Source organism: Aquarana catesbeiana, linkage group LG08 (assembly GCF_042186555.1).
Source record: "Aquarana catesbeiana isolate 2022-GZ linkage group LG08, ASM4218655v1, whole genome shotgun sequence".
NCBI classification, from domain to species: Eukaryota; Metazoa; Chordata; class Amphibia; order Anura; family Ranidae; genus Aquarana; species Aquarana catesbeiana.
Window position 1 is genome coordinate 139,410,047 of NC_133331.1, and position 19,762 is coordinate 139,429,808.

General features: G+C 43.7%; 1 protein-coding gene across 1 annotated transcript in view; it reads right to left on the reverse strand.

Annotated features, from left to right (window-relative positions):
• Positions 1–19,762, reverse strand: part of SLC25A16 (solute carrier family 25 member 16) — a 70,201-nt gene that overhangs the window by 16,486 nt on the left and 33,953 nt on the right. The window contains exons 5-8 of the mRNA XM_073596451.1: positions 14,014–14,077; positions 9,510–9,631; positions 7,528–7,594; positions 944–1,106 (exon numbers count right to left, since the gene is read on the reverse strand). Of these exons, the coding sequence (XP_073452552.1) occupies positions 944–1,106; positions 7,528–7,594; positions 9,510–9,631; positions 14,014–14,077 (416 nt within the window). The remainder of the gene's footprint in view (positions 1–943; positions 1,107–7,527; positions 7,595–9,509; positions 9,632–14,013; positions 14,078–19,762) is intronic.

Genomic DNA, 19,762 nt, shown 5'->3' on the forward strand with positions numbered 1-19,762 from the left:
CCCCCCCAGCCATGCTGTGAACTAAATGGTGGCTGCGAAGAGGCTGAGTGGGTGGCCGCGGGCTCCAGGAACAGTCCAGCTGGGCGCCTGCGAAAAGGCTGGGAGAGCAGCTCGGGCTTCAGGAACAGCCCAGGATTAGGTGACCCCTGGCAAATCGTCATTCGACCCCCCGAGGGGGTCCCGACACCCAGGTTGAGAAACACTGCTCTAGTGACTGAAACAAGGAATCATGAAACAAAGACATACCAGGTTTTATCAACTGAACTGCTTGCAGAGATTTGCAGAAAAGTAGGGGAATCCACACATGACATTATTATTATTATTATACAGGATTTATATAGCGCCAACAGTTTGCGCAGTGCTTTACAACATGAGGGCAGACAGTACACTTACAATACAAATCAATACAGGAGGGATCAGAGGGCATCCATAAATGCTTCTTGTATGCATTTTCAGGGACAGTTACAGCCATGTGGACACAGTAGGCGTTTGAACACGAAATGAGTAGTTATTTTTCCTTAACTGCAAGGACAGTGAAACACTACTTCTTGAAGTCTTTCCTTATAACATCAATGGATAAGCAGGGGAAAAAAAATGTCACCACTCTAAGCCCACATGGAATCCCCACCTCTGGAACTCAGGGGTGCCAGCCAGTTAGGAGCCCAAACCAACCTCTGTGGAGTCAATAAGGAAGCAGTGAATTGCACTAATGCTATCAAATCTCATCCAGGTTCTATTAAAAACTGGACATAGCACACATTTAATGAGGTTCACCCTCAAATGGGCTTGATCACAGCCATCCATGAACAGCAGCACACATTTACACACAGTTATGTGATCATGTCTCCCATGCTTTCCATTCTAGCTTAACTGGTTTAAGATCGGGTTTATGAATCAATTATATTTACAGATTTATACTTATTGCGTGCATCAGTCTACATACGAGATAGTCTGTGAAATGGCTCCAGCAATCCCACCACAACATAAGCTGACAGGTGTCTTTAGCACCATGACATCTGGATTGTCGAAGGATGGTTTCCCCAACAGTTCTGGGGCATGTTTGAGTCCGGCAGTCTTTAAGGTCTCAAAAGTGAAAAATGAGAAACCTGTCAAGGAAGGAAACAATCATCACATGACAATTTATAAAACACACCTCTGTTTAGAGATGAGCAAATTATCCGATTCAAAAGCACAAATAGTGATTTCCCATCTCAAATAGATTTAGGAATCATCACACAATAGTACATATTCCAAAAATAAAAGCGATGACTGAAAAATATACAAAAAATAAAGATCACTTCTAAAGCTGGCCATACATTATACTAGAGCAGCACGATTCTGGCTAAAATGAGAATCACGATTTTTTGCTTACAGTAAAGATCACGATTCTCGGCGTAACATCTTTAACATTATACAAAAAAAAATTGGGCTAACTTTACAGTTTAGTTTTTTTTTTTTTTAAATTCATTGAAGTGTATTCTTTCCCAAAAAAATTGCGTTTGAAAGCCCGCTGCAGCTCAAACTAAAATATTGCAACAACCGCCATTTTATTCTCTAGGGTCTCTGCTAAAAAAAATATATAGGATGTTCGGAGGTTCCAAGTAATTTTATAGCAGAAAATACTGATTTTAACTAGTAAGCAACAAGTGTCAGAAAAAGGTTTAGGGCAGGTTAACACTGCTGTGATGCCAGACAGATCGCATGTGATTCGCACCGCAATGCTGTGCAGATCACATGCAATGTCTGTGCAATGTGAATTCAGCCATACAAACCGAAAAAGCTTGTATAGCTGAATTCGCATCGCACTTGAACCAAACACAAGCAGGACCCTTTTTTTTGTTTGCACCACAATCGAAACGCATGGTTGTTCACACCCATGCGTTCCGATTAGTCTCCGAATTCACAGTTCGCACTGCAATCTTCGAACCGATCTGGGGGTGTCATTAACTTTGTATTGATAGTCCCAGCGGTTCGCATATGGCAGTGAGAACCGCCAGCAATTCAGGTGCGACGTGGGAACCGGCAACCGAGCCTTAGTCTTTAAAAGAGAATTATGTTGGGTTTTTTTTGCCGATGCTGCATCTGTCCCCACACCGCCTCTGCACTGAGAATCAAGCAATCGAACACCGCCGATGGCTCGGGTCTCACAGATCCCAGAGAGGAGAGCTGCTGACTGTCAATCAGCAGCTCTCCGCTCTGCTGCCCCCCCCATGCTCACTGGAGCGCTGAGCTGTGGAGGGGTGGGGAGAGACCATCTCAGTCTCTCAGCTGCTCACTGAGAGGCTGAGACAGGTATCAGTCCAGGCACCTGGCAGATCCAGACTTCATTGTCGCGATGACGCTGTGCCTGGACTGATATTGGTGACATCAGCAGAGAGCAGACTTCAGACCGCTCTCTGCTGAAAAACAGGTCATAAGAGTGCAAAACGGTTTGCACTCCTGTGACCCATAGGAGAAGTCCAGCCAAATGAACTCAGGCTGGACTTCTCCTTTAAGTGGTTAAACTGACCTCATTTACAGACCGAAGTTCATCCATTTGATCTAAACTAAAAGATACTTTGTTTCTAGTCATCGCTCAGTGCTGACAATGTTGATAAACATTTGCTGGCTTTTTTTTAAAGCTCTAAATGAGTAGAGAATGGCTCTACACTTGTTACATGAATGAATCGTGTAAATGCTGAATAGAGATCGTGAGGGGGGTTGAATAGAGATTGCGTTTTTTTAACGATTAATTGTGCAGCTCTACATTATACAATTATCTTATAAAATTTCCTCTAGATTTACCTTCAACTATGTAGTGCAAGGGCCTGCCTGACTACATACACATTTAAAGTGTTTAGGTTTGACCTCATATTATATGGCTTTGGTAAATATAAAGGAAAATTGTACAAGAAAAGTGTAGCCTAAGGCTGGCCATAGACGGAGTGAATTTCTTTCCTGCAATCCTTTCCACTGAGCTATTGTGTTCTCCCAGCGAGGGGTTGGCAAAGCCGCACCCACCGGGAGAACACAGTGATTATTGCTAACAGCTATAACATCAACTAACAATCGCATGTAAAATCAAGTTGGTCGATCTGGTACATTCAGCCTGCCCATACATGGTTTTAATCTTGGCTGGTTCCTGCTGAACTTTGAACAGTCTATGGCCGGCTTTAGTTTTCATGTAAGAATTTATATTGTATGCAGGCAGTTTTAAATGTTAATAGATTCAAACTCACACATAATCTCTTCCTATGGTGACACAGGCATCTGCTTTCTGCAATGCAAGATACAGAACACTTACCTCTCCGTGGAGGTGCAAGTAAAATCTTTGCTGTCCTCATCGGCTTTAGGTGACAGTGTTACCCAACACTTTAAGTGGGAAGGATAGTGTGTTCTCCACTGGGTGCCATGGTTCCACCTACTGGCTGATACTGTATATCACTACTAAACACAGCAGACAATGGAGGAAGAATCACGGCATCCAGAGGGGTAAACAGAAGTGAAGGAAAAACAGCACGCAGAGCTAAGATAGCAAAGATTTCAATCACTGTCCACCAGAAAGGCAAGTATTTCCTTCTAAAATTGCACAGTCCAGCTGCCTGCATTTTTTACAGGGTCACTTTAAAGTTCAAACAGTTAATACAGTTGTAAAATCATATATTACTCAGTTCCTGCTGAAATGCCCGAATTTCGATCCATGTATAGCCAGCTTAGGCAGAGTTATCAATGTGCTGTAGTAGCCCCAATTAGCAAGCTTCAGGCGACACCACAGCATTACTTAAAGTCGTTGTAAAGTCGGAAGGTTTTTTTTTTTTATCAAAAAGCCTTCCATGTGCAGCTCCCCCCCAGCCCCCCTAATACTTACCTGAGCTCCCTCTCGGTCCAGTGATGTGCATGAGTGCCTCGGCCGTCCAGGACTCTCCCTCCTGATTGGCTGAGACACAGCAGCGGTGCCATTGGCTCCCGCTGCTGTCTATCAAAGTGAGTGCGCCAATGAGAAGAGAGTGGGGGCGGGGCCGAACCGCGGCTTCATGTCTGAATGGATACATGGAGCTGCAGCTCGGGTGCCCCCATAGCAAGCTCCTTGCTGTGGGGGCACTCGGCAGGTGGGAGGGGTCAGAAGCTCCAGCAAGGGACCCGGGAAGAGGAGGATCTAGGCTGCTCTGTGCAAAACCACTTCACAGAGCAGACAGACAAAGTATAAACAAGTTTGTTATATTTAAAGAAAACAAAAAAGGAGAGTATTTAGTATCACTTTAACTCAAAAGTGGTGTCGCCCTACTGGCTGTGCTGTCTACCTGAGGTTTATGAATCACTAAAGAAGTTGGACAGTAATACAAATGCTTTTAATAGAAGACATTTCCCATATATGTTTTTCATTAATGTATTTACGGTTTGCTCTACCCTCCAGTTGTCATATTGCTTGCAGGCAAACTGACCAAGACACTGCACTGCCTCTGTAATACACAAATAGGGGAATTCATAAAGAGTGTCTCACTCTATAGAATTCCAACATGTCTGCATTCAACAAACATCAGTGTGGGCGACAGATTCATGTACCTGTTAAAAACTGACGCATTGAATTTGTGGCAGGCACTGAGAGTGGAGGCCCACTAAGATGGACAGCCTCCATAACAACCAGTGACAGGTAGGAAGCGAGTAGCAGCGAAAAATACACCACTCTGCTACACAGCATACAGAGACAGGCACTCTGCCTATCTTTGTTAGCCAATTCATAGTTGGCCTTAAAAGCGGATTTCCAGTCTGGGGAAAAAAAAAAAAATCAGCAGCTACAAATACTGTAACTGCTAACTTTTAATATAAGGACACTTACCTGTCCAGGGATCCTGCGATGTCGGCGCCCTAAGCCGATTTGTCCATTGGCTTCTGGTGCAGGTCCCGCCATTGCAAGTAAGGGAAACCGGCAGTGAAGCCTTCAGGCTTCACAGCCAGTTTCCTACTGTGCATGCGTGAGTTGCGCTGCACTTTCTGAATGGTCCCACCATCTTCGCAGATACACACAAGAAGGCAGTGGGGGTGGGGGGTGGGGGGGGGGGGGGGGAATAGGGGCCAGAAATGACGCAGGAAGTGGGAGCAGGTGCCTGAGGGTGTGAACAAGTGGCGCGTCCCCTTTTGGGTGGAGCTCTGCTTTAATTACCTCCAGTTCAGAACTAGGAGTAATTGTTTCTGAATTTGGTGCATTACTAGCACTACTTTGTAAAAAGGGGCACTGTTAAGAACTACCTGAATTTGCCACATGTGATGGTAAAGCTACGGAAACAGGTGGCAGGGATTTTTTAACTGGGCAGGGACATAGTGCCAGAAAAGTGTTGTTTTGGGATTAAATTCCTCCGAAAGTCCTAATTTCTAATCCTAGCATTTGGGTATGACTGAAGTAGGGAATCATGGTTATTCATTTTATTTTGTTTGAAGAAAGCTACTTCCAAACATTTCTAAGGACTACGTAATTAAAAAAAACAAAAAAACAAAACAAAAAAAAAACAAAACAGAAATGTATTTTATATTTATTTGCCTTATACACATTAGCAGTATTATATTCCTATAGCTAACCCTATACCCTGGTCTTCTCGATAAAACCAATGCCAATTATCTTGATCAACAGCAGATTACAAATCCTAGCAATTGCAAAAGAAGATTTATGCAATGCAGGAAACGATCATAAAAAGAAAAAAAAAAAAAAAATTAAAAAGCATACACATGATCAGATTGGTAAATCAACCGTTGCAGGCTAATTTACCGCATCCCTACTTTTTTTTTTTTTTTTTACTGGAGTGTATGTAAACCCAACAATGAACTTTCACTATCTGCTACCTTTTGGTCTGTTTAAATATACAATTGAAAGTGTTTCATTATAACGGTTTGACAAATACAAAACAATCTGGTGATCCTGCCAGAAATTTTGTGAGCTGATAATTTCCTTTTCTCTCTGTCTGTGCCGATTGTTCTCCTCTGCAGACTAAAAATCACCACCCACTACGTTATGGATATGAAGAGTGTAGCGGCTGTTCTATAGTCCTATCCTAATGCTCCTCCTACATAGGTACCGTACTGTGAGTTGTCATCCTAGGACAGAAGTGTGTTATCTGCATGATTACTAAGTGAAAATAAAGGAAAAACAAGCCTGCAAAAAGAAAAGCAAAAGTAGCCACCACATCTAAGGATTGTTAGGTTGCAATATGTTAAAATGTTGTTCTTGGGTTTAGGCACGCTTTGACTCCATTAGCACCAACCTTGCTGCAGGACCTAGGCTGATCACAGTCAGCCTGACCTTTTTTTTCTATAGAGGTTTCAGAGTAGCTGTAAGGCAGACTGAAAATATAAAGCTTTCTGAAACAAAGTGGTTGTAAACGTTGGACATGAAATATGAACAAAGCATATTCCTATAGTGTGTACTTATCTCAATTCAGAGCACCAAGTGTCATTTCTGTCTGCTGCCTCGTACCTCTGCTATCTGCACGAGTTACTTCTGACAAGTTTTTCTGCCATCCATAGAAAAATGGTGACAGGGGAGGGCACAGTCTGATTGACATCCTCAGCTCTGTTCCTGTGTGCTGTGTGAAGGGGGGTGTATCCCTTCCCTCTCAGAGCTCTCCTCACTGATATAACTTCAGCTCTCCACCCCCTGCCTTTCAGAGCTGACAAATCTTGAGTAAATACTGCACTTTGAATGGATGTAGGGGACACATTGCTGTAGATAAACAGGTACAACTTGTGTAGGAGGATTTGTTTCAACTCTGTTTATCACCTGAAGCCAGTCATTTCACTAGGTATATGTAAGAATTTACAACCACTTTAATGGTTTTTTGAGGTTGCAGCTGCACTGTGCCCTGGTCACAGAAACACATTCTGCTGGAGACTGCCATACAATTCCATCAGCTTCATTGGATGTGTTCTAAAGCCACGTGGAAAATTCACATTTCGACCACAGATATTGTGATAAAAGTCAGATAACTTGCGTGCCTAAAACAAAGTACAGCTAGTCAAAGCAAAGTTCCCCCAGTTCCTAAATCAATCTAGTGAGATCTTGCATTTTGATGATAGTTTTCATAAGGCTTCGTGTACATGGGACATTTTAAAACCTCTCCTGAAAGATTTAACTTGACAGATAGTAACCGACGTTTAAAAACATCCGTTGTACCGCGTTTAGAAGCGTTTTTTAGTTTAGTCAAAAATGTTTCTCCATTAAAAACGCCTGTAAACGAAACATGGCTAAACGCGAGTTACCCCGTTTACAAGCTGTTACAGGCGTTTGGCGTTTCAAATGCCTCTAAACATCCGTCCTGAATGCATTTTTTTGCTTTACAAAAAATGTGTCTAAACTCAACTGCCTAGAAACTACTATAAACGACCCTGTGTACATGTACTGATAAGATAACAGAGGAGAGTTCAGGGGCAGCTGAAAAAAAAACACCCCAAACTGCTCCTAAACATCCGTTTACCAGCAGCAGTGTACATAAGGCCTAATGCTGCATCGTCCTGTTTAGCCCCACTTGAGTAATGGGTTGGAGGATAAAGGTAACTTACCTGCATAAGGTGCCATTCCTATAACAGTGGGAACAAGGCCTCTGTAATATCCACGGAATCCTCCCTCCTAGTAGTTAAACAAAAACAGAAGATAAAACCATTTCAGTGCTTTGGATACAAACAGTCTTTTTTTTTTTTTTTTTTTTTTTACAGTAACATAATATTAAAGTTTATGAATGTCTATTTTCTTCCACAAGCACTTCAATACTCTGATACTGATGATATAAACTCCACAAACAGTCATGGTCCCTGGAAGATGGATAGTCAAACTAGGTGCATACATGTACAGTGGGGAAAATGATTTGATCCCCTGCAGATTTTGTAAGTTTGCGCACTTACAAAGAAATTAAGGGTCTACGATTGTTATTATAGGTGTATTTTAAATGATAAAAACAGAACATCAACCAAAAATCCAGAAATAAACCTGATACAAATGTTATGAATTGAGTTGCAGTTCAGTCAGTAAAATTAAATAAATATTTGATCCCCTACCAACCAACAATAACTCTGGCTCCCACAGACTGGCTACAGTATGTGCTTGTGTGGTTCACAGTTTAGTCCTGTCAATTTAAGAAGGTACTCCTAACGACAACTCGTTAGGTGTATAAAAAAAACAAAAAAAAAAAACAAAAACACACCTGTCCACAGAATCCTTTCTTCCATTCAAACCTCACCATCATGGGCAAGACCAAAGAGCTGTCAAAGGACGTCAGGGACAAGATTGTAGACCTGCACAAGGTTGGAATGGGCTACAAGACCATCAGCAAGAAGCTTGGTGAGAAGGTGACAACTGTTGGAGTAATTATTTGCAAACTGAAGAAATACAAAGTAACCATCAATCTCCTTTGGTCTGGAGCTCCATGCAGGATTTCACATCATGGGGTAAGGATGATCATGAGAAAAGTGAGGGATCAGCCCAGAACTACAGCGGAGGAGCTTGTAAATAATCTCAAGGCAGATGGGACCACAGTCACCAAACAAACCATTGATAACACAATAAGCCGCCATGGATTGAAATCCTGCATCCTGCACAAGACCCCCCTCCTCAAGAATGCACATGTACAGGCCCGTCTGAAGTTTGCCAATGAACATCTAAATGATTCAGAGAAGAATTGGGAGAAAGTGCTGTCGTCAGATGAGACCAAAATTGAGCTCTTTGGCATTAACTCGACTCACCATGTTTGGAGGAAGAAAAATGCTGACTATAACCCTAAGAACACCATCCCTACAGTCAAGCACAGAGGTGGAAACCTTGTGCTTTAGGGCTGTTTCTCTGCTAAAGGTACAGACCGACTTTGCCACATTGAGGGGCCAATGGACGGGGCCATGTATTGTAAAATCTTGGATGAGAACCTTCTTCTCTCAGCCAGAACACTGAAGATGGATCATGGATAGGTCTTCCGGTATGACAATAACTCAAAACATACCGCCAAGGCAACAAAGGAGTGGCTCAAGAAGAAGCACATTAGGGTCATGAAGTGGCCTAGCCAGCCTCCAGACCTTAATCCTTTAGAAAAATTTATGGAGGAAGCTGAAACTTCAAGTTGCCAAGCAAAAGCCAAGAAACCTTAAGGATTTAGAGAAGATCTGTAAAGAGTGGACTAAAATCCCTCCTGAGATGTGTGCAAACCTGGTCACCAACTACAGGAAACGTCTTACATCTGTGCTTACCAACAAAAGTTTCTCCACCAAGTCATGTTTTGCTTTGGGATCAAATACTTATTTTACTCACTGAACTGCAACTCAACTTATAACATTTGTATTGTGTTTTTTCTGGATTTTTGGTGGATATTCTGTCACTATCATTTAAAATACACCTATGATAAAAATTATAGACCCTTCATTTCTTTGTAAGTGGGCAAACTTACAAAGTCTGCAGGGGATCAAATCATTATTTTCCCCAATGTACAAATCAAATGCAGAAAGACTGAGCATTAAAAACTAATCTAATAGCACTTTGTATTTCTATAAAAGAGACATACCTTTGTGTAAATACTCCTAAAAGCATCTATGATTCCATTGTACTTGTGTTCTCCTGTCACTTGAAATGCAAGACGAGCTCTGACCATATCCAGTGGATAAGTGCACATAACTGCAGTAATACCTAAAAATAAAGACAAAAATGAAACTCAACGTTTATAGATTTAGCTGAAGGAAGGCTTTGTTTCCTTGATATGCTTTTATTATTATCAGACTTCCTTACACTTCTTGTCTCTGTGATAAAGGGTGACAATTGGATAGGTTATGTGACATAGGGCGTCACTGCGACAGGAAGTATGATATAGGGTGTCAATGGAACAGGCAGTTTGACTTTGGGAGAGGAAATGTGAGGCAGTGATAATTGCATACAACTATTAAGAATTCGACAAAGGTTCTAACTCTTCAAATGGCTGATTTTCCACAATATGTGAAGTGTCTTCCAATGCTGAGATTGGTGCAGTGGACTAGGCGATGCTGGACGCTGTCGATATTAATAAACTTGATATCATATGCTGTTTGTGAGTACACATCGGTTTTATTTCTTCAATAAAAGGAATTATAAAAAGGTAATGTGCAAGGCTAGTGCTCCCTCTGTCTTAATTTTTTTTAGTGTTCCTTTTGGGCTTCTCCAGTTCTTATGGGGGTGCAAGGTTTGGCTTTGCAAGAACATCCACTCTGAGCTCAGGAGGTCGTTTGTTTTGCTTGTTACTGCTTGTGTCTCTGTTGAAGTAATTTCACCCAACATCTTTTCTCACTGATGTGGACCAGAAAGTGAAGGGAAATCTCATTTAACAGGAGCATTGACAGCATTAAAAGCTTTGTCTCTCCATCCAAAACTAGAAAACAAAAATAGTTTTGGCTGAAATGCACCGATTGTTAATATATATGCATATTCTGATTGGCATTTCTGCTATGAAGAGGAGCTTCAGTAATTTCTTGAAAAATGATTCGTCAACAGCAACAAAAATTGTAGCTGCTGACTTTTAATAAACAAACGGATGTCCAGGGATCCAGCGCTGACCTCACCTGAACTGGTCTCTTCACCGGTCTTTGGGTCCCGCTACCAGTATCTTAAATGTGGGCAACCACATTCAATGTCAGTCAGTGCGCCACGGGATCTACTACACGGATGTATGTAGGCGCCAACAGGGCATTAGGTGGGCGCCAGATAGGCACCTCCCGGGCGTAAGCTGGGCACAAGAGAGGCGCCAACCAGGTGCAAGGTCGGTGAAAAATAGGCGTAAGGCAGGCGCGTTTTCATTACTAAGATTTTAGTAATGAAAACGGTATCCTTAGCAGTAATCAGCATGGATTCATGAAGAATCGTTCTTGCCAAACCAATCTATTAACCTTCTATGATGAGGTGAGTTGCCATCTAGATAAAGGAAGGCCCGTAGACATGGTGTATCTGGATTTTGCAAAAGCATTTGACACAGTTCCCCATAAACATTTACTGTACAAAGTAAGGTCTGTTGGCATGGACCCATAGAGTGAGTACATGGATTGAAAACTGGCTACAAGGGCGAGTTCAGAGGGTGGTGATAAATGGGGAGTACTCGGAATGGTCAGGGATGAGTAGTGAGGTCCCACAGGGTTCTGCGCTGGGACCAATCCTATTTAATTTGTTCATAAACAAACTGGAGGGTGGTGTAAACAGTTCAATCTCTGTATTTACGGACGATACTAAGCTAAGCAGGGCAATAACTTCTCTGCAGGATCTGGAAACCTTGCAAGAAGATCTGAACAAATTAATGGGGTGGGCAACTACATGGCAAATGAGGTTTAATGTAGAAAAATGTAAAATAATGCATTTGGGTGGAAAAAATATGAATGCAATCTATACACTAGGGGGAGAACCTCTGGGGGAATCTAGGATGGAAAAGGACCTGGGTGGTCCTAGTAGATGATAGGCTCAGCAATGGCATGCAATGCCAAGCTGCTGCTAACAAATCAAACAGAATATTGGCATGCATTAAAAAAAGGGATTAACTCCAGGGATAAAGCGATAATTCTTCTGCTCCACAAGACTGATCCGGCCGCACCTGGAGTAGGCTGTCCAGTTCTGGGCACCAGTCCTCAGGAAGGATGTACTGGAAATGGAGCGAGTACAAAGAAGGGTAACAAAACTAATAAAGGGTCTGGGGGACATTAGTTATGAAGAAAGGTTGCGAGCACTGAACTTATTCTCACTGGAGAAGAGAGACACTTGAGAGGGGATAGGATTTCAATATATACAAATACCGTACTGGTGACCCCAGAATAGAGATAAAACTTTTTCACGGAAGGCCATTTAACAAGACACGTGGCCATTAAAATTAGAAGAAAAAAAACTATTAGATAAGCACCTGAACGACCACAACATACAGAGATATACAATGTAATACTCACATAGGTTGGACTTGATGGACTTGTGCCTTTTTTCAACCTCACCTACTATGCAACTATGTAACTAGAGGCGCATACTGGGCATAAGGGCGGCACCACTGCCTACCTTACACCAAGGTTTATGTCTATTTGTCGCCAACCTAATACCCTGTTTGCGTCTCTCTAGCACCTAGGTGGCGCCTATCTGGTGCCCCACGCCTTGTTTGTGCCCATCTTGCACCCAGTTGGTGCCTACACACATCCATCCAGTAGACACCGGTGTGCACCGACTGCCACACAAGGGGGGGGGGGGGGGACTTCCCTGCAGGCTGAAACTGATCATCATGTACAAGAGACAGGACCTTGCTGTAGGTGTGGGCTGTGACTAGAGACATTCGAGTGGACCCGTCCCCTTTATTGGACATTCGAGCGCATCAGCGGTCCTAGCAGCGGCAATGGCAGGAGATAGGGGTAAGAGGCAGACAGTGGAGGCACACATCGCCCGTGTGCCCTGCACAGATTGAGGATACAAAACCATTGGTTCTCAACAAGGATATTTCAAGCAAGCTACAGGTCTAAACGAGGTGAAATCAGGGCACATGCTGGGTACAGGAAATTGTATTATATTGCAATGTTGTCTTGTTGACCCATTTGCGGTGATTGCAGGTGATGTTACATCAGAGGATGCTGCTCAACAAGCTACAGAAGGATGTAGAAGTCCAGGCAAGTTTTATAATAGGGCAAGCTTTATTATTGGGTAAAAAGTGCAAGTTCCAAAACATTTCCACAGCTTCGGAAGATGATACAACTATTTTTCATGACATTTCCCATACGAGTTAATAAACTCAGGTTTCAATGGGGGGGGTGTCACAATGAACGCTCAGCAGCCAGGACCTAGAGAACCAGGGCGATCTTCACTTATCACTTACTGCAACAGAATGGAACACAAAAAAAACCTGACCAATAAGTGATGCTAAAATGGTAGAAAAAAAAAAAAAACACACACACACACACACACACACACACACACACCTTCCATGATCAGCTCCCCCCAAAAAATATCTACCTGGCTCTTCTTTCGATCCAACATTGTGCCGGAGAGCAACATCATTGCTCACTCTCTCTCCTTTATAGGACACAGAGGCAGCCATTGGCTCCTGCTGTCGTTAATTAAATCCTATGAAGCGGAAGCAGGGGGTGGGGCCCGAGCTGTGCTGTGTGTTTCTATGGATGCACACAGCCGACTCAGGAGCATGCCCACACTTCTGCCCTCATAGCACACAGCTTGCTATATGGATAGACACAGAAAAGGAGGAGCAGACAGCTGGGGACCCCAGAAGAGGAAGTTTGGGGCTGCTCTGTTCAATACCATTGCTCAGAGCAGGCAAGTATAGCAGGTTTATTATTTTAAGGAAAAAAAAGTTCAGCCTTTACAACCACTTTAGGAGCAAAGTTTTATTGCATTTGAGTACTGTAAACTTCTTTACTTAAATTAATAAAAATAAAAACATATACTCTTTACAAGCTAATTGTGTACGTGCTGATCTTTTTCACCAGTAATGGGAGCTGGACAGGGGAGTCACTACAAAGTCAGGAAAGACAAATGTTGCACCCAGTTACACATGGCTCAAAGATTCTCAAGCATGACAGACATCTGCTAGCTATATTCTTTGGTCTTGCCGCTATTTATTAAATATTACTAATCTACTGTTTGCAGTCATACAGTACATTCCTCATAGATCCTTAAACCTATAATGCTTATACCCTGAGAAACACCAATCTTCCTAGTTGTCTCCCAAAACAGACAATTGTTTAAATGCAATGTGACTGGGACTTCAGTTTGACACAAACATAGGGGTTGATTTACTAAAACTGAGAGTACAAAATCTGGTGCAGCTGTGCATGGTAGCCAATCAGCATCTAACTTCAGCTTGATCAATTAAGCTTTGACAATAAAGAGGATGAGGAGGGTGCTGCAGCTGCAGGAGAGGTGCGAGGGCCACATCAAATGGCCCGGAGTAGGCCTGCGAGCCTTGTGTTTGACACATGTGCTTTAAAGGGAATTTCTAAGGTAAATAGAAATCCCCCCATGTATTAGAAGATTAGAGGGCTTCTATAACTGCTTTGTGTATTGATACTTACCAGCCATTGATCCAGCCATTAATCTAGATAGATGCTCAGATTTGCTGATATTCTTGCGTACAAACTGTAAAAATAAAAAAATAAAAAAGGTTTCCATTAGTTCATTGGATTCTAACCAGGGTGAAGATGAAAGTATAGATTGTGATGCTGTGACATCATGTAAACCTACATTGGCCAAACAGGATATGAAGAAATGAATGCTGTTGCAGAACATTTTAACCAACCTTTATCCTCAAACTGTTCTACTTGTGTTGGTGTTACGTGGCCAGGATTGTTCTGTAATCTGTATTTACCTTGGACTAGCTTTACAAACCAAATGCCAATCAGATATGCAAGCTTGATCAAACTTCTGACAGTCCTTTCAAACAGATTACATTATTAAAGAGGGGCTCCAGTCTCCCCCCCCCAAAAAAAATGGCAGCATGTTTACTGTGGGAAACCGGCTGCGACTCCTTGTGGCTTCACAGCCGACTCCTAACTGTGCATGCGTAAGACACACTGTGCTTTGTGAATAGTCCCGCAGTCCTCTGGGACCTGTAATGTGTAATCAGTCTTCCGAATCTGTGCAGTCGTCTTTAAATAGACTTTGACCGCTCTCACCACATCAAGACAATGTAGTGACTTTTCTTCCCTGGAACATGGTTTTTGAAAAAACGATGGCAGGACAATATCTTGGTTCAGGTGAAAACTGGAGACCACTTTTGGCAAAAAAATCTGGATGTGGGCGTAACACCACTCTGTCCTCATAAATAATCAAGTATGGCTCTTTACAATAAAGCCAATTCCGAATCCCTTCTTGCTGAGAATATAGCAACCAAGAACACCAGCTTCCTTGTCAGAAGGACTAAGGGAATATGCTGTATCGGTTCAAATGGCTGTTTTTGTAACAAGTCCCAAGGGTTCAAAGGTGACCTAACTGGCGGATTAAACCGCAACACCCCTTGCATAAAACCCCGGACTAAAGAATGTGTAGCACGCGGTCTTTGAAATAAGACTGATAAAGCTGAGACTTAGCCTTTAATAGTACTCAAGGCCAACTTCATCTCTACCCCTAATTGTAGGAAGGCAAGAATTCTGTCTATGATATGTCTCTGAGGGTGGCAACCCTTGGATTCACACCAGGAAACATAAGCCCTCCAGACTCTAATATATAGTTCTGGAAGCTGGCTTCCTTGCATTAAAGTAGAGATAACTGACCCGGAAAGCCCACGTTTCTTCAGAATGTGGGTTTCAATAGCCAAGCCGATAAATTTAGCGTTCGTAAGGTAGGATGGAATATCGGCCCCTGTGAGAGTAGGTCTGGCCGTAGTGGAAGGGACCATGGATCCCCCACCGCCATCTTTACGATTTCTGCATACCATGACCTTCTGGGCCATGCTGGTGCTACCAGAATTACCAGCTTTCTTTCCAGCTTGATCCTGCAAAGAAGTCGAGGCAGCAACTGAATAGGGGGAAACGCATAGATCAGTGAGAACTGATCTCACGGGGTCACCAACGCATTTGTTCCGCATGCGAGTGGATCCCTTGTCCTGGACACAAAGTTGACGAACTTCATGTTGAATCTGGACGCTAGAAGATCTACGTCCGGAGTCCCCCATCTTTGGCAAACAGCCTGAAAAATGTCGGGGTGAAGAGACCATTCCCCCGGGAATAACTGCTGGCGACTCAGGTAGTCCGCCTGCCAATTCTCTACTCCAGGAATTAAGACTGCCAACAGGCACGGAACATTCCTTTCTGCCCAAGTTAGAATATGGTTCACCTCTGTCTGCGCTGCAAGACTCTTGGTGCCCCCTTGGTGATTGATATAGGCCACCGCTGTGGCATTGTCGGATTGGATCCTGACAGGATAATCCCGTAACCTGAAAGTCCAGGCCTTCAGAGCCAGATGCACTGCCCGAATTTCTAGGATATTGATGGGCAAGGCTCTTTCGGTTCTTGACCACTGTCCCTGGACAGTTGTCTTCTCTAGTACTGCTCCCCAGCCTGAAAGGCTGGCGTCTGTCGTTACCACTTTCCAGATAACTGGTCTGAAGGATTTTCCTTTCAGCAGATTCTGGGTTAGTAACCACCAATTGAGGCTTTGGGTCACCCTTGGGGACAGCTGCATTGCCAAGTCTAAAGCTTGGATCATTTTGTTCCAAGCAGATAGAATACTGTTTTGCAAGAGTCTCGAATGGAACTGGGTATAGGGAACTGCTTCGAATGAAGCCACCATCTTTCCTAACAACCTCATGCAAAGGCGAATGGAGGGATCTCCTTTCGACCTGACCATCCGCACCAACTCTCTTATGGAGTTGATTTTTGCCTGAGGCAAGAACACCTTTTTCTGGGCTGGATCTATGATCAGACCCAAATACTCTAGCTTTTTTAGCGGTTTTAAGGAAGACTTCTCTAGGTTGAGAATCCAACCCAGACTTTTCAGGTAATTGGTTGTAATGCGTACACTTTGCTCCAAATGAGCCACCGATTGGTCTATTAGTAATAGATCATCTAGGTATGCCAAGACTGTTATGCCCTGTGCCCTTAACCTGGCTAGAGGTGGGGCCAGTACTTTTGTGAACACCCGGGGTGCTGTGGCTAGCCCGAAAGGCAAGGCTACAAACTGAAAGTGCTGCTGTTCTACTTCGAACTGCAGAAACCTTTGGTGAAATATAGGGACATAGATCTAGAATGGGTCCGACATCTCCATTCGGTTTTGGTACCGTAAAGAGGTTTGAATAATACCCCAAACCTTATTCTTCTGTGGGGATCTGTAAGATCACCCCCTGAGCTAGTAATCGGTCTAATGCCTGAAACAGAGATTGGCTTTTCCCTGGATCTTTGGGAACATTTGATCTCAGAAAACGAGACGGTGGAAACTCCCGAAATTCTAGTTTTTAATCCTAGAGACACTGTGGAGATGACCCATCTATCCTGAATTTCCTCTTGCCAGACTTCTGAGTATTGCAGAAGTCTTCCCCCCACTCTGCCAAGGGGGGGGGGGGGCACCTCTTCATAATGAGGCTTTAGTATTCTGCTTTGCAGATTTCCAGCCCCAGGTCTACTTCTGTGCCTGGGCCTGACCCTGAGGCTTTCCTCTAGAGTCTGATGGTGGAGGCCGTCGCCACTGCCTAGAGGCAAATCCTCCCCAAATAGTCGATCCCCATGAAAAGGGAAACTTGTCAGAAGCCTTTTGCAAGGTGCTTCGGCTTACCAATTTTTTAACCACAGGATCCTGCGCATGTGTACTAGCACAAGCGCGAGGCAGGACACCAGGTGAATAGAATCTTTTATGGTGTCTATGGCAAAACATAGCGCCTTTGGTAGTTTGGCCAAATCACGGGCCTGTTGTGCAGGGACCTCTTTAAGGGCCTGTCTAAACTGGTCCCTTAGGGACTGACAGATGCCTATTGCCGCAACTGCAGGCTGAGTAACCGCACCTGCGAAAGAAAAAAAAAAAATAGGATTTTTTTAAAATACATCTTACCTGTAAAATCCTTTTCTTGGGAATACATCATGGGATACAGAGACTTTGATAATTACTTAGTGGGTTAGATAGTCACCATCAGGTGATTGGACACTGGCAACCCTAATTACAAGGCGAGTTCCTCCCCTATTTAACCCCTCCCATATGGAGAGTACCTCAGTTTTCTAGCAAAGCAATAAGTATCCCAACGTATAATCCCAAAGAGGGGCGGGAGCTCTGTGTCCCGTGATGTATTCCCAAGAAGGATTTTACAGGCAAGCTGTTTTTAAAAAATCCTATTTTCTTGTTCATACATCACGGGACACATAGACTTTGAGAATTACTTTGTGGGATGCCCATAGCAATGCCCAAATTGAGGGGAGTGAGACACAGATCAGAAAATATAGACCACCATTGGACTAGAGGAACTATACTGCTGCCTGCAGCACACTGCGCCCGAAAACGGCATCCTCATGCCCTCTTACATCCACCTGATAGAATCTAGTGAATGTATGGACTGAAGACTAAGTTGCAGCCTTGCAGATCTGAGCCATGGAGGCCTGGTGCTGCACTGCCCATGAAGCACTAACTGCTCTAGTTGAGTGCGCTTTAACCTGAAAAGGAGGAATCTTCTTCTTTACACCATAAGCCTGAATGATAACCTGTCGAATCCATCTAGAGATAGTGGATTTCGACGCTGCCTGACCCTTTTTGGGGCCTTCTGGCAGAATAAATAGACAATCAGTCTTTTGTATCTGAGCCGTTGCCTGCAGATAGATTCTGACTGCTCTTACAACATCTAAATAGTGTAACAACTTCTCTTCCGTGGACTGCGGATCTGGAAAAAAGGACGGTAGGACCACATCTTCATTCAGATGGAATCCCGAAACCACTTTAGGAAGAAAAGTTGGGTGAGGACGCAACACCACCCTGTTTTTGTGAATAATAAAATATAGCTCTTTACAAGAAAGAGCTGCTAACTCCGATACCCTTCTAGCCGGGGATATGGCTACCACAAAAACCAACTTCTTTGTCAAAAGATCTAAAGAAGCATGGTGCAATGGTTCAAAAAGTTTGTTCCTGTAAAAAAGACAAAACCAAACTCAAATCCCATGGGCACACATGAGGTTTAACCGGAAGATTCAAGCGTAGTGCCCCCTGAACAAAGGCCCGGACGAGGGAATGAGAGGCAAGTGGTTTTTGAAAGATTACCGACAAGGCCAAGATCTGGCCCTTGATAGTACCCAAGGCCAGCTTTATTTCTATGCCTAATTGAAGAAAGGCAAGAATCCTGCTAATGGCACACTTTCTAGGATGCCACCCCCTGGATTCACACCAGGAAACATATGCCTTCCAGATTCTGTAGTAGATGAGCCTGGAAGCCGGCTTCCTGGCATTAACTAGATTGGACAGGACTGGCCCTGAGAGGCCACGACCCTTCAAAATGTGGGTCTCAACCGCCATTGAGACTTCGTAACCGCCAATTCAGACCGCCAATTCAGACTTCGTAAGGCAGGATGGAATATTGGACCCTGTGAGAGTAGATCTTGGCGCAGCGGAAGAACCCAAGGTCTTCCTTCTGCCATCTTTATGATTTCCGCATACCAAGGTTGCCTGGGCCAAGCCGGAGCCACCAGAATTACCGGCTTTCCTTCCCTTTTGACTCTCCGAAGGAATCGTGGGAGAAGCGGAACTGGAGGGAACGCATAGATCAGAGAGTACTGATCCCATGGAATCGTTAAGGCATCTGACCCTTGTGCTAGTGGATCCTTTTGTTCTTGACACAAAGTTGTCCAGTCTCTTGTTGAACCTGGAAGCCAACAGGTCTACATCCGGGGTACCCCATTTTCGAAATATGGCCTGAAATATGTTGGGGTGTAGAGACCATGGTCCTGGGCACAGCTGCTGGTGACTTAGGAAATCTGCCTGCCAATTTTCTACCCCTGGAATGAAGACCGCAGACAGGCAAGGAACATGCCTCTGTGCCCACGAAAAAATGTGATTCACCTCTTTTTTGGGCATCCAGACTCCTGGTGCCCCCTTGGTGATTGATATAGGCCACTTCCGTAGCATCGTCTAACTGTATCCAGACAGGACAACCCTGCAACCTGCAAGTCCAGACCCCGAGGGCTAGACGAATTGCCCGAATTTCCAGAATGTTGATGGGCAAGAGCCTTCCGGCTCTGGACCATCTTCCCTGGGTGGAAGCTTCTTCCAGAACCGCTCCCCAGCCTATTAGGCTGGCATCTGTGGTTACCACTTTCCAAGTAACTGTAACAAAGGATTTTCCTTTTAGTAGTTGGT